Source organism: Gobius niger (genome assembly GCF_951799975.1).
Source record: "Gobius niger genome assembly, chromosome: 1".
NCBI classification, from domain to species: Eukaryota; Metazoa; Chordata; class Actinopteri; order Gobiiformes; family Gobiidae; genus Gobius; species Gobius niger.
Window position 1 is genome coordinate 74,185,731 of NC_136852.1, and position 16,240 is coordinate 74,201,970.

The 16,240-nt window shown below is 38.3% G+C and overlaps 1 protein-coding gene across 1 annotated transcript in view; it reads right to left on the bottom strand.

Moving 5' to 3' along the window:
- Positions 1–16,240, bottom strand: part of LOC306960690 (ankyrin-1-like) — a 222,220-nt gene that overhangs the window by 149,355 nt on the left and 56,625 nt on the right. The window contains exon 2 of the mRNA XM_079553166.1: positions 14,039–14,131. Within this exon, the coding sequence (XP_079409292.1) occupies positions 14,039–14,131 (93 nt within the window). The remainder of the gene's footprint in view (positions 1–14,038; positions 14,132–16,240) is intronic.

A 16,240-nucleotide genomic window follows, 5' to 3' on the forward strand; every position in this document is an offset into this window, starting at 1 on the left:
AGTTCCCGATAGACTCGCGACCCACTGAAAATGGTTCCGTGACCCACTTTTGGGTCCTGACCCACCAGTAGAGAATCATTGTTTAACATTATATATGACCAAGCGGGATGTTCTGACGGGGCATTTTTAAAATACTGACTATTTCTCGCATTTTAAGAGTACTTTAACAAGTATTTGATCTCTTATTTGCATAATAATACGTCTCAAAATCATCTTGGGGGCCAAAGGTTCTGTGCTGGAGGGCCAGACGTTGCCTACCCCTGGTCTATATGAAGGACCTCCAGGCAGTTGAATATGTGTGGTTGGTGATGCTTTAATGAGTCACCTATGAGTCTGAAGGAGGGGGAGGGTCTTATAAGTTATAACTAACTTCTTCCTACTCCCTTTGAGCAGCACTAATACCTCTTATACCATGGTCTGGGTGAATACTCGATTCTAACAAGCGTGCATTATTTTGGTATAACCGCACACGTAGTCCAGTAGTTAAATCACTGGGATGTCACTCCGCTGTGGCGTCGCCATAGCAACGCATGACACAGCTGAATCAGATAAAGGCGTAATCAGTGACTGACAGGAACGTATGAGATGGATTTAGTGTTTGCTAAATGTTTGTAGAGGAGAGTGAGCAGCTAGGTTAGCTACTGTTAATAACATATGAGCTTTACATTTCTATTGGAAACGGTTAAGGCTATTCATCATTTTCAGGCGTACATAAAATGATCCTGCATTGAAGCATATTTGTCTGGATTAGTAAAGTCAAACATAAAAGTTTGAGTTGGGGGGGCCCAGGTGTGAGCGACTCCACCGCAGCTGTTTCCATAAACAGTTGAGCTGGTTGAGCTAGCTAGCTTTAGCTTCAGGTTAAACCTTGTAAAAGGTAAATAACTGGTGCCCACGAGTGCCGCATATCGGTGTTTCCTTCCAGGGAAAAGTGTTTCCGGGTTAGTCCTGTTGTGTTGTGATTCTGTGCTGATGTTGTGTCGTTGAGCCTGACTGAGATCCTCGTAATAGCTGCGGAGAATGACTCGCTCTGAGACCAGCCTTCAGTGACCGGCTAATAACCCACACAAAATAGTCCCGTAGTCTGGCAGATTTAGTGACTTTAGTCAATGAAAAACACATTTATTATAAATGTTACGTTTGTGGGACCATGGTATAAGCGGATTAAACAACGAGGAGCCGTGCATTCGACGGTTATAATGCACTTCGCGGAGTAACTCCACTCCGCTGCGCGTCGTGGTGTTCTTGACTCCGCGTCGTGCATTATAACCGTCAAATGCACGGCTCCTCGTTGTTTAATCCTTACTTATGTTGTGAACAATTCTGTATGTTATATGTATACTATACCTGTATGCATCTGTTGCTCAAATAAACTAAAGTAAACTTAATGTATGTGGACGACCTGGAGGTGTTTAGTCATAGTTCATCAGATCTGCAGCAGTTGTTAAATGTGCTCTGTGTTCAGGAACTGCAGGATGTGAAATACAACTCCATTCAGAGTGTAATTATGATCTGTCGGACGAGGGAGGACAGATCACGGAAGTTTCCTTTAAGCTCTCGGGAACATCTTGAATGTACAGTATGTGATGTTGTCAAGTACCTCGGTCACATCATAACCAGGACATGCACCGACTTAGTTATTTAAAGTGGGGGTATTATGCAAAATGGACTTTTTCAAGCTTTCCATCATGTTATTCTGTCACTCCCTCATTAAAAACATGCCTGAAGTGTTGCCTTGGCACATTCACGTATTTCTGAGTAATCTGTAAAAACTCTGATGGCGGCCATTTTAGGGATAGGTTTGCCTGAGTCCTCCTAGGAACGCCCCCACCTCCTGGAGACGCCTCCGAGCTTTCGTCACCAGCCGAGTAACCAACCACTGCTCCTCAGCAGAACCCCCTCCCCACTGATGCCACAGGCAGCGTGTGGAGGGGGCGTGTCTAAAGGCTCAGAGGTTCTTAACCCCTTAACTCCCGCCTGAACCGAGAGGATCTTTTTCCTCACGTCATCAGATTTTTTTTCCATCATTTTTTTGTGGGTATTCAACTCATTTTTGTAACTTTTTTGTCATTTTTTGTCACATTTTTGTCATTTTTTCGTCAATTTTTTATCATTTTTTTATTTATTTTTTGTCACATTTTGTCACATTTTTTGTCACATTTTTGCTATTTTTTTGTCGAATTTTATCACAGTTTTGTAATTTTTTTGTAAATTTTTAATCAATTTTTGGTCACTTTTCTGTCAATGTTTTCTCACTTTTTTCACATTTTCATCCTTGTTTTCGTCTCAGTTTTGTTGCTATTTTCACATCTTTTTTCCAGAAGCTTTTGGATTGGGGTAAAGCCAAACTAGAGAAAATGTGCTCGGTTCAGGCGGGAGTTAAGGGGTTAAAGAGACAGAGGCCTATTTCAAGACATTCACTACAGCCATTTTGAGAGAGACATTTTATACAAGGCAGTTATTCTAATTTACTGCATTTACAGACCAACAGAAGGTTTGTCATCATTGTAGTGTGATGTAGACTGGTGAAAAAAGCAGAACACCCCCTCTTTAAAAAGCCCAGATGGACAAGTGCCGGTGAACTCAAATCGTCAAATCGAGTAAACACTTTGCTCTTGAGAAACCTGATGTTTAAGTTTAGTATTTGCAGTAGGACAATAATGCTCAGTCGGGCTGTTGTTCATACATTTATTGACTACGTTGTGGTTCAGATCTAACCTGCTCTTTTAAAAGCGTTGTGTGTTTCAGTGGCCGAGGAGGAAAGGTCATTTTCAGAGGGTCATTGAAAAATACTTTGCAGATTGTGGCTGTTTTTCACGGGTTTGGAGCTGCTCAGTCCACACTGGGGTGGAACGGTTCAGTGCGTCACAGTTAATAAAAATAATGAGATGGTTTTGAAATAAAATATCCTAAAAGTTCATGGTTCGCCTGAAGACGACCAGAATGCGCCTCATAAAGCTGCAGACGAATACAGATCTAGTCCTCCATGTGATTGTCCAGGAAGAGTCCCAAAAGTATCAGTGTGTGCTCCTGCCTTTGTGCAAACTCGGGTCTGTCCCAAAGTGAAAGTCATCTTGCGAGCGTGTGGAGCTGATATCTGAGGGTTAGATTCAGGGTTAGCTGTTATGTAAATCCAAATCTCAAAGCGTATTGACTGCAGATCTTACTGTGTGATGCCTCAGTTGAAAGCCAAGACCTTCTAGTTTCTAAAAATCTCTGTGAGTGAAACACAACTTACTTCACATTTGCCTTTCCTAAGCATAACCCCTGACCCCCGGATGATTCGAGGGTTCATTTCTGTTTTGTCTGGATATATTACATTTGGCCAGAAAACGATCAGAGAAGGAAAACTTTATATACAGTAAAAGTAATAAATAGCCTGTAACTTGTTAAAGACATTAAAACAATATTCAAAACGTATATCTAATACTAGGGCTGCTCGATTATTGAAAAAATAATAATCACAATTATTTTTGTCATAATTGAAATCACGATAATTCAAACGATTATTTGTTGCCTTTAAAAAAAAGTCTATCTTTATTTATTTATTAATCAAAACACTATGATGATTTTTTATGTTTTCTGGACAGTCACAACAGTACAAATGATTTCAAGTACGCCTTGATTAAACAGAGGTCCCTGTTTCACACCTGCCCCCTGCTGGCCAGCCCTCACACCTGCGCCGTTTGTTTTTATGTCAGGCAAAAGCATGAGCCGTGGCACGTGTAAAGACGAAGGGAAAATAATCCCAGCGCCGTGAAATAACGCAAGTCTGCTTTGCAAAAGAAAGAAAAGAAAAAAAATTAGGAAAAAAAAAAAAAAAAAAAAAAAATATTATAATCATTTTTTTGCGATTATGCTAATTTTGTAATCGAAATCGTAATCGAATTTCGATTAATTGCACAGCCCTATCTAATACATAATTGATTCAAATTGTAATGAAAGACCTTGGGTTGTGTTTGCACTGACGCTTGGGCAATATTTTAAATGTTGGTATCGATCGACGCCAAGTCATTACTGAGTACTTTTGTTTGTTTAGAATGGGAAAGTACGTACTTCTGTGTCATTTATGAACAAAAAAGGCACTAAATCATAACAAGTCTAACAAAGCTAGTTCTTCATGTGTAACAAAGCTAGTTCTTCAAGTGTAACAAAGCTAGTTCTTCATGTGTAACAAAGCTAGTTCTTCAAGTGTAGCAAAGCTAGTTCTTCAAGCGCAACAAAGCTAGTTCTTCAAGTGTAACAAAGCTAGTTCAAGCGCAACAAAGCTAGTTCTTCAAGTGTAAACAAAGCTAGTTCTTCATGTGTAACAAAGCTAGTTCTTCACTTGTAAACAAAGCTAGTTCTTCAAGTGTAACAAAGCTAGTTCTACAAGTGTAAACAAAGCTAGTTCTTCATGTGTAACAAAGCTAGTTCTTCACTTGTAAACAAAGCTAGTTCTTCAAGTGTAACAAAGCTAGTTCTATAAGTGTAAACAAAGCTAGTTCTTCACTTGTAAACAAAGCTAGTTCTTCAAGTGTAACAAAGCTAGTTCTACAAGTGTAAACAAAGCTAGTTCTTCAAGTGTAACAAAGCTAGTTCTTCAAGTGTAACAAAGCTAGTTCTATAAGTGTAAACAAAGCTAGTTCTTCAAGTGTAACAAAGCTAGTTCTTCGCGTGTAACAAAACTAGTTCTTCACGTGTAACAAAGCTAGTTCTTCATGTGTAACAAAGCTAGTTCTTCGCGTGTAACAAAGCTAGTTCTTCACGTGTAACAAAGCTAGTTCTTCACGTGTAACAAAGCTAGTTCTTCAAGTGTAAACAAAGCTAGTTCTTCATGTGTAAACAATGCTAGTTCTTCACTTGTAAACAAAGCTAGTTTTACAAGTGTACACAAAGATAGTTCTTCACGTGTAACAAAGCTAGTTCTACAAGTGTAAACAAAGCTAGTTCTTCAAGTGTAAACACAGCTAGTTCTTCACTTGTAAACAAAGCTAGTTTTACAAGTGTAAACAAAGATAGTTCTTCACGTGTAAACAAAGCTAGTTCTTCAAGTGTAAACAAAGCTAGTTCTACAAGTGTAAACAAAGCTAGTTCTTCAAGTGTAAACAAAGCTAGTTCTTCAAGTGTAAACAAAGCTAGTTCTTCAAGTGTAAACAAAGCTAGTTCTTCACTTGTAAACAAAGCTAGTTTTACAAGTGTAAACAAAGATAGTTCTTCACGTGTAACAAAGCTAGTTCTACAAGTGTAAACAAAGCTAGTTCTACAAGTGTAAACAAAGCTAGTTCTTCACGTGTAACAAAGCTAGTTCTTCAAGTGTAAACAAAGCTAGTTCTTCATGTGTAAACAAAGCTAGTTCTTCACTTGTAAACAAAGCTAGTTTTACAAGTGTAAACAAAGATAGTTCTTCACGTGTAACAAAGCTAGTTCTACAAGTGTAAACAAAGCTAGTTCTTCAAGTGTAAACAAAGCTAGTTCTACAAGTGTAAACAAAGCTAGTTCTTCACGTGTAACAAAGCTAGTTCTTCAAGTGTAACAAAGCTAGTTCTTCACGTGTAACAAAGCTAGTTCTTCAAGTGTAACAAAGCTAGTTCTTCACGTGTAACAAAGCTAGTTCTTCAAGTGTAACAAAGCTAGTTCTTCATGTTTAACAAAGCTAGTTCTTCAAGTGCAACAAAGCTAGTTCTTCATGTGTCACAAAGCTAGTTCTTCATGTGTAACAAAACTAGTTCTTCAAGTGTAAACAAAGCTAGTTCTTCATGAGTAACAAAACTAGTTCTTCAAGTGTAACAAAGCTAGTTCTTCAAGTGTAAACAAAGCTAGTTCTTCACGTGTAACAAAGCTAGTTCTTCATGTGTAACAAAGCTAGTTCTTCACGTGTAACAAAGCTAGTTCTTCAAGTGTAACAAAGCTAGTTCTTCACGTGTAACAAAGCTAGTTCTTCAAGTGTAAACAAAGCTAGTTCTTCACGTGTAACAAAGCTAGTTCTTCGCGTGTAACAAAGCTAGTTCTTCAAGTGTAACAAAGCTAGTTCTTCAAGTGTAAACAAAGCTAGTTCTTCAAGTGTAAACAAAGCTAGTTCTTCATGTGTAGCAAAGCTAGTTCTTCAAGTGCAACGAAGCTAGTTCTTCGAAGCTAGGTCCCACACTGGTCCAACTAAGACGTCCTGGCGCAGACCGCCCAGCCGCCGCGCACCCCTCACCACATCGCCATGCTCCGCTCGGAATAATCTCCCCATGCGACGATGCTATCAACCTTTCACATGTAAATAACCTTATGCCCCCGCAGCCCAAACAAATCACCGCCAACTGCCGGGGCCGGACATGAATGGGCCTCCTAATGTAGTGCGTCTACAGTGGGCCGGGGCAGGCGGGGGCAGGCGGGGGCAGGCGACGGGGGCACGGACGGACATGGCAGAATTTATGTGACAGTGGGCGCCTGACAGTTAGCGCCGCCGCATTGAGCGTGCCACGCAGCGGCAGCGTGACGAATGGGGCATCTGTCGACCGGGATGGACCAGGGCTGATAAGCCTTGGGGGGGACGGGGGGTACACCTCTGACATCAGGGCCAACAGGACGGGCCAGGGTTTAGGCGGGAGGAGGGGGGGGGGGGGGGGGCTGATCACCACGTCGGCCTTGTTCGCAGGAGACTTGGTGATTGAGTGGGATGGCAGATCGTTTCTTTATAAATGACTGCGAAAGGCCTGGAGGATTTATACGTGTCCTCAAGGCTTTTACTTCACAGAGAATTATTCAACATACAGTATTTGATCAAGAATAATAATATGTATTAATCAAATCCAGTTGTTTTACTTTGTCTAGAAAGACATTAGTATGTGTAAAATAATAAGTTTTACCTCACATCTTTCGACATCACTCTACCTATCTACCCATCTATCTATCTATCTAGGGATGCACCGATACCACTTTTTCTAAAACCGATACGAGTACTTTAATTTAAGATTAGATTAGATTGGTTTGTAATTAGTAAATTTACTCATGTACATTTCCTTAAGTAAAGTAGGCGACACATTTAAGAGCAGTTATATTAGAATTGTGCTGATGCCATTTATTTATTTATTTTTTATTTTCATTCAATATGTTTTTTATTTTTATGTCTCTGTCCATCACAGACAGAAAAGTCCATGTCCTAAAGCTCCTCAATGCCTGAGCTTTATTCATTTATGTGTTTTTATGTAACAATAGTATTGAGATGTTTCTTAAATGGCCTCTTTTCGTCGTTACTTCAGCTCCTGTAGATTTTCTCGTGTGTTTGTAGTAACTTAGCGAGAAGCTACAGCGTTTTCATTGTTCTGCTGCAGCTCATTTTCCCTCAATATAAACATGCTGTATGTCTTTAGTTTGGATTTTCTGAGGACTTTTTAGTCGCTGGGTTAGTTTTTCAGATGAATAAACCCCTGGGCTTAAAACGGCGTCAGAATGGCCAAAACTGTTAGCCGCGAGTTAGCAACATTAGCCTGTATGTTGTAAACACTGCAGACGCTGCAGCACTAACAACATTAAGCTCTGGTTAAATCCAGCTCAGACTCTGGTTTAGAGAGCGCAGTCTGTAATAAAGTCAGCTCTATGTGGATTATTGTGTTTACACTAAACTTTTCTCCAGTTTGTTGCTTCTTCTCTCCTCAGCTGAGAGCTGCGCCTCGTAGCTGCGCCTCGTAGGAGCGCTGGCCGCACGTCAAGTGGTATCGGTTTCTAGTATCGGGACCTCATGAATGAGTACGAGTATGAGTACAAGCATGTGGTATCGGCCCGATACCCGATACTGGTATCGGTATTGGTGCATTCCTACTATCTACCTACCTTCCTATCTTCCTTTCTTTCTATCTATCTATCTATCTATCTATCTATCTATCTATCTATCTATCTATCTATCTATCTATCTATCTATCTATCTATCTATCTATCTATCTATCTATCTATCTATCTATCTATCTATCTATCTATCTATCTATCTATCTCTTATCAGCTCATTTCTTACTTGTGTCAGGGTGGCGAGTCCTGCCGTCGTATGGATGTCTCTGGAGAAGTGAACCCAGGTGTGTGTCGGGGTAAAGGCGCCCTGGTCTGTTTATTGTTCTTTTACTTCCTGATTTCATTAGCCTCACCTCTGCTCCTCTCGGGATCTCAGGCTAAATCTAAGGTGGTTCTCAAAGCGGCCGTGGGTTCTTTATATCTTCTGAAAGTGGTGGAAATCTTTGAAATTGTTTTCCTTAGAGGAAAACATATAACACATTCATGTCTTTTTATGACAAAACACAGCAACACTGTGTTTTTAATTTGGTGCAAAAGTTGAACTTATGGGTTCAGTGCAAATAGGCTATGAACCCTACACGTTGGACAATCGTCTCTTGTAAAATAATGTTTTTAAGATTTACTTCTGTCTTAAAGCAAAAGCCAACGTTAGATAAAATAGCTCCACAATCTGGAATTATTTGCTTAGTTTAGTTTTGGTAGTTTTCTAAGGTCGCGTTCACACCTCTTTTTTGTCAATGGAACCAACATTCTGAATGCAGAGCTCCTCTGCAGCCTGTGGGGGCGCTGTATCAAAACCTTCTGCAGGAAAAACAGTGAAGAAACAAGCTTCTCTGATTGGACGATTAAACTCCACTTCCTGTTCTGTATTTTGTTTACAAAATGGAGCGGGATCAGACTGTGGCTGTGCTGGTTTTTCTTTCCACACTTTTTTAATCTGACAGTGACTCTAACTACGCTCAGAAGGAACGGATCTGTTTACGGACTAAATGGGAGATAAATGAGCAGACGAAGCAAAACTGGGACTAAACCAGGCCTAAAGCAGGACTAAAGCAGGACTAAAGAAGGACTAAAGCAGGACTGAACCAGGACTAAAGCAGGACTAAAGAAGGACTAAAACAGGACTAAAGCAGGACTAAAGAAGGACTAAAGCAGGACTAAAGCTGGACTAAAGCAGGACTAAACCAGGACTGAACCAGGACTAAAGCAGGACTAAAGCAGGAAATAAGTGGGTCCACTTCAGAAGGATCAAGGGGAAGGGGAACTAGTATGGAGGTGGTTTATCCTGGGTAAGTTTGAAGCTTTGTGTTGTGTAATAATTATTAAATGAAGTCTGAGATAAGCAAGAAGAAGCCTCTTCAAATATAGCAAAGCTAATTCTTCAAGTGTAAACAAAGATAGTTCTTCAAGTGTAGCAAAGCTAGTTCTACAAGAGTAACAAAGCTAGTTCTTCGCGAGTAACAAAGCGAGTTCTTCAAATGTTAACAAAACTACTTATTCAAGTGTAGCAAAGCTAGTTCTTCAAGTGTAGCAAAGCTAGTTCTACAAGTGTAAACAAAGCTAGTTCTTCAAGTGTAACAAAGCTAGTTCTTCGCGTGTAACAAATGCTAGTTCTACAAGTGTAAACAAAGCTAGTTCTTCAAGTGTAACAAAGTTTGTTCTTCAAGTGTAACAAAGCTAGTTCTTCAAGTGTAACAAAGCTAGTTCTTCAAGTGTAACAAAGTTTGTTCTTCAAGTGTAACAAAGCTAGTTCTTCACATGTAACAAAGCTAGTTCTTCAAGTGTAACTAAGCTAGTTCTTCAAGTGTAACTAAGCTAGTTCTTCAAGTGTAGCAAAGCTAGTTCTTCAAGTGTAACAAAGCTAGTTCTTCAAGTGTAACAAAGCTAGTTCTTCAAGTGCAACAAAGCTAGTTCTTCAAGTGTAAACAAAGCTAGTTCTTCAAGTGTAGCAAAGCTAGTTCTTCAAGTGCAACAAAGCTAGTTCTTCAAGTGTAACAAAGTTAGTTCTTCAAATGTAACAAAGCTAGTTCTTCAAGTGTAAACAAAGCTAGTTCTTCAAGTGTAGCAAAGCTAGTTCTTCACGAGCAACAAAGCAAGTTCTTCACGTGTAACAAAGCTAGTTCTTCAAGTGTAACAAAGCTAGTTCTTCACGAGTAACAAAGTTAGTTCTTGTCTAGTGTTAGCATAAAGTTTTTTTTTTTTTTTTTATCACGAATCCCACTTTAAAGGAGGAAATTTGGTCAAATACTTTGTTTATTCAAAAAGTACTAGCAGGGCTTTGTGTTCCATTTAGTAAAAGTCTTTCTCATTCACACAAAAGCATTTCAACAAACCAAAGGATTCTAATGCAGTTTCCAGTGCAATGGCATTCCCGAGCATCACAGGCGACTCCATATTGTTTGGGTGTTGGTGTTGTGTCCACCATTATCCACTTGCCTTCCCTGGGGAAACATGTCCAATTCGTTTTTTTTTTTGACCAACCCCCTAAACCGAAAGCATCAATTGACTTTGACCCGGCGAGTGCTCCAACTCTTCTAGGAGCAATATGGAGATGTGTAAGGGGGGAAGGGGGCAGCTTTTTTTAAGGAGCGGGTCAAATGCAGGGGGGGTCGGAGGGTGAAGTCTTCAGGGCAGAGGTTGGTCTGGGACACGCTTCCCATCGGCCCCATTGCGCTCAGATGATCCGTTCTCCGAGGGTCCGGGATCATCCGGAAGCGAGGCGCAATGGAGCTTTTAGGTCAGCGCCTCCCAGACCGTCAGAACAGAGAAATCAGACATGACACAGGCACAGCACGGCACGGCACAGACCACCACGACTGCAGAACACAGAACAGGCACGAAACACACAGACAGATCATCAGAGAACGGCTGAGGACGGAAACGGCAGCGCTGAGATCGCGGCCACTTCAGTTAAGAACGAGTACACGCAGAGAAATCTATGTGAACTGTTTGCTGTTTCATTTTCACTGTGAGAGAAATACATTTTGAGAAGAGCCCTCAATTTGAAATCTGTGGAGACTCGACAAATCAGGGCAGTATTAAACGTTTTATTGTAAAAATGAGGCAGATCTTTTGTTTCTTGGTGGAAGTTTAGATGTGAAGAGAACACATGGGCCCAAGTTTTGTCTGAGGCTTAATTAACAGTTTCAAATTTCATAAAAACTTGTTTGATTGAACATCCTTTTGGTAGCCTTTGTTATCAATGTCAGTGCTGCAGATAGATAGGGATGCAAATGGTTAGCATCTGCATCAGTATGACTTTGGTAAAGTCTTTTTGTTAACCTCTTACCACCCGCCTAAACCAATTCTGTCCTCTTTTGGCTGTGTAACACCTCATTTGAAAGCTAAGACCCACAAAACTGATATTATTCCTCGCGTTGTTGCTGTGTTGTGTCACCTTTTGTATGTTTTTTTTTTCTTTTGTGACATTTTTGTTGAATTTTTGTCACTTTTTGGTTGAATTTGTGTCACATTTTTGTTGAATTTTTGTCACATTTTTGTTGAATTTTTGTCACATTTTTGTTGAATTTTTGTCACATTTTAGTTGAATTTTTGTCACATTTTGGTTGAATTTTTGTCACATTTTTGTTGAATTTGTGTCACTTTTTGGTTGAATTTTTGTCACATTTTTGTTGAATTTTTATCACATTTTAGTTGAATTTTTGTCACATTTTGGTTGAATTTTTTGTCACATTTTTGTTGAGTTTTTGTCACATTTTTGTTGAATTTTTATCACATTTTAGTTGAATTTTTGTCACATTTTGGTTGAATTTTTGTCACATTTTTGTTGAATTTTTGTCACATTTTTGATGAATTTTTTCACATTTTTGTTGAATTTTTGTCACTTTTTTGTTGAATTTTTGTCACATTTTTGTTGAATTTTTATCACATTTTAGTTGAATTTTTTCACTTTTTTGTTGAATTTTTGTTATTTTTCTTGTTGAGTTTTTGTCACATTTTTGTTGAATTTTTATCACATTTTTGTCACATTTTTGTTGCGTTTACATCCTTGTTTTCTTCTCATTTTTTGTGGCTGTTTTAGTGTTTTTTCCCAAGAAGCTTTTTGATTAGGGTAAAGCCAAACTGGAGAAAATGGGATCTGTTCAGGTGGGAGTTAAAAGGTTAAAGCTGCTTTAGATAGAATCATGAAGTTGTCATTTTAAAGGAGGCCTATTCAACTTCATAATCATTTGGAAAGTTAATAAATGAGAGTCTAACATTATGTATAGAATAACAAATGGGAGTGACAGTGGGACAAATATTGTATTAGAGAGTTGTATATTGTCATTTAACAACTTTTGGACCCACTGTATTTGTCACATTTTTGTTGAATTTTTGTCACTTTTTTGTTGAATTTTTGTCACATTTTTGTTAAATTTTTGTCTTTTTTTTGTTGAATTTTTGTCACTTTTTGGTTGAATTTTTGTCACTTTTTGGTTGAATTTTTGTCACATTTTTGTTGAATGTTTTCCTTTTTTTGTTGAGTTTTTGTCACTTTTTTTTTTACATTTTTGTCACATTTTGTTAAATTTTTGTCACTTTTTTGTTGAATTTTTGTCACATTTTTGTTAAATTTTTGTCATTTTTTTGTTGAATTTTTGTCACATTTTTGTTGAATTTTTGTCACATTTTTGTTGAATTTTCATCACATTTTTGTTGAATTTTTCTCACATTTTTGTTGAATTTTGTCATTTTTTTGTTGAGTTTTTGTCACATTTTGTTGAATTTTTGTCACTTTTTTGTTGAATTTTTGTCACATTTTTGTTAAATTTTTGTCACTTTTTGGTTGAATTTTTGTCACATTTTGTTGAATTTTTGTCACTTTTTTGTTGATTTTTTGTCACATTTTTGTTACATTTTTGTCATTTTTTTGTTGAATTTTTGTCACATTTTTGTTGAATTTTTGTCACATTTTTGTTGAATTTTCATCACATTTTTGTTGAATTTTTCTCACATTTTTGTTGAATTTTGTAATTTTTTTGTTGAGTTTTTGTCACATTTTTGTTGAGTTTTTGTCACTTTTTTGTTGAATTTTTGTCACATTTTTGTTAAATTTTTGTCATTTTTTTGTTGAATTTTTGTCACTTTTTGGTTGAATTTTTGTCACATTTTTGTTGAATTTTTGTCATTTTTTTGTTGAATTTTTGTCACTTTTTGGTTGAATTTTTGTCACTTTTTGGTTGAATTTTTGTCACATTTTTGTTGAATTTTTTCCTTTTTTTGTTGAGTTTTTGTCACATTTTTTTTTACATTTTTGTCACATTTTGTTGAATTTTTGTCACTTTTTTGTTGAATTTTTGTCACATTTTTGTTGAATTTTTGTCACATTTTTGTTGAATTTTTGTCACATTTTTGTTGAATTTTTCTCACATTTTTGTTGAATTTTGTCATTTTTTTGTTGAGTTTTTGTCACATTTTTGTTGAGTTTTTGTCACATTTTGTTGAATTTTTTCCTTTTTTTGTTGAGTTTTTGTCACATTTTTGTTAAATTTTTGTCACATTTTTGTTGATTTTTTTCCTTTTTTATCACACATTTAGCATTACTCTAATGCTAACCGTGTCTCATGTTGCACCTTCTCAGCCCTTCATACACCATCGAGGGGCAACAGAAATGACGTTGATTCATCGCTGCGGTTCCGACCTCAGCTCTGGACGCACATGCGCAGGTTCACTCCGCGTGCACATGCAAGAAAAACAGCCGCAGAACGCACAATCCATGCACAAACCATGCACGTGCACACCCTCTCCCCACGCACACTCCCGACAACCAACCACGGTCCTACCACAGACACCACGACAAGCATATTCACCCTCGTCAGCAGAACCCACAGGAAAAATGCTCTTTCTGTTATAGCGCTAGCGTGTGCCTGGTGCGGCGGAGCTACTTCGTGGAAACACCAATGCTAATGAAGGCTATATTTTGCCCGTGGACTCTTGCTCTTGTAATATGCTGCGTCGAGAAGAACACAGACACTAATGTGGAGCTACGGAACGAAAAACGTGTGGGGGGGGGGAGAATAAAAAAGAAATGCAACAAAACGAAACGTGAAAACAAATGTAGTTAGTACAAAAAAACACAGAAAAAAGCTTGGGCCCAAAGACACCCGCTTACGGCACGACACTAGTCAAAAGAACTACAGATACCAGAAGCCACACAAAACGGAAACCATAGATATTTACCACACTGTGACACACACACTTTAGTGACAATATAGAAATACATAAATATATATAGAATATAGAAGAAAAAAAAGAAAAAGCCAGTATACGTGGAGCTGATATTTACTTCATCATCAAAGTGCCATACTCCTTGGCCATCGGGCATCTCAGAGCTCACACTACTGTCCTGATCGATTAGCCAGCGGTGCACAGCATGGGCCTAAAGGGACACATGACATAGAGACACAGCCCGTTAATGGGTCAGGGAGAGAGGAAGAGGAGGAGGAGAGAGGAAGCAGAGGAGAGAGAGAGGAGGAGAAGGTCAGAGCTACAGGTGAACATCAGCCCAGCAGTGGAGATGGAGCAGGGAGGGGTCACTGGAGGTGTGGACTGGCCCTCAGGTCGTTCAAGCTCGGAGAATGTGAAGAGTGCGAGTGGCAGTGTTTTATTATATCAACATAGTTCAACGTGATTAACAATGAGCGTTTACACAAAGCACAAACCTGTTCAGTTGGCGGAGAATTTACCTGAGTTTGGATGATTTTAGTCTCTCCTTTTCATTTTTATTTAGTCTTATTTTACTCGACTAAAACATCTGGACGTTTTTGTCAGAGTTTTAGCCTCATGAGAAACTTTTAATTTAGTTTTAGTCCAATTTTAGTCGTCAAAAATATCACTTTGAGTAAAATTGAGACTAAATATTTTAAATGAACACTGTCAACATCTGATGATAGGTCTCCAAAGAGCTTTAAAGGGATATTTCAGGATTTTTGACATAGGGCCTCATTTCCTAGTTATCCAGAGTGATTTCAGGAGATATATGTATATTTTTAATTCATGCAGACCTTATATTTGAAGAGTTTCGCGGTGCTAGGCTAGTGCTAGGCTAGCGCATGTCTAACTAGTAGTGTCTGACCCAAATCACTTATAACAACAGACTAACCATATAAACGTCTGTGTCGACTGAATAATGTTCTAAATATAACATTTTTGCATTTAAAAGAACTTATATTTGAGCAGCTTCCTGGTTGTAGCTACGCAGCGGCGGAGTGATATGCGCGGTGACCGGATCTACATTAGTTTGTTTACCTGCGGCCGCCATTGCTTCACGTGGAATTCACAAAGGATCTTTCTACAAATCAGACATGGCAACGTTTGGAGGTTTTTAATGCAGGCTACTAGTTACCATAGACATGCACTAGCCTAGCACTAGCCTAGCACTAGCCTAGCACTAGCCTAGCACTAGCCTAGCACTAGCCTAGCACTAGCCTAGCACTAGCCTAGCACCACTAAACTCTCCAAATATAAGGACTGCATGAATTAACCCCTTAACTCCCACCTGAACCGAGCACATTTTCTCCAGTTTGGCTTTACCCCAATCCAAAAGCTTCTGGAAAAAAAAGGTGTGAAAATAGCGACAGAACTGAGACGAAAACAATGATGAAAATGTCACAAAAATGTCACAAGAAATTGACAAAAATGTGACGAAAAAATGACAAAAAAATGACAAAAATGTGACAAAAATGTGATAAAAATTTGACGAAAAAATTACAAAAAAATACTAAAAAAATGACAAAAATGTGACGAAAAAATGCCATAAAATTACAAAAAAATTACAAAAATGTGATAAAAAAATTGACAAGAAAATGACCAAAATTTGACAAAAAAATAACAAAAAAATGACCCAAAAAAAATGACAAAAATGTGACAAAATGTAATAAAACTTTGACAAAAAAATTACAATAATTTGACGAAAAAATACCCAAAAAATGACAAAAAAGTTACAAAAATGAGTTGAATTCCCAACAAAAAAATGCTGGGAAAAAAATCTGATGACGTGAGGAAAAAGATCTCTCGGTTCAGGCGGGAGTTAAGAGGTTAAAACATATATATCCAGAAATCAACAACATTCTTTATAACTAGGAAATGAGGCTTGTTTCTGTTTCCTTCCACACACTATTGCTCTGTTTTCTGGTTCTCTGACAAATATTTTAGTAAACGCAAAGGTAAAAGCATCGTTCAGGTGTCGGCATCGAAAACCAAGTATCGTTAAAGTACTGGAATCGAACCCTTTCGAAGACTTTACTGATCGACAGTTTCGCAATGGTCTCCTATGTAAGTTTTAAGCACCTTAATCTGATTATTCTTTATGTTTCTTTATACTCTGCACATTACATAATCTGCAGCTACAGCTAAGCTAACTCGCCACTTGCACTCTTCAGCCCTCCGACCCTCGAAATGGAGACTCCTGTGACATCGCACACGTGACATCTCATGGCCAGTGAAGTCACACCTCTAGTCACCCCAGCTTACCCACCCCTTCCCAAAC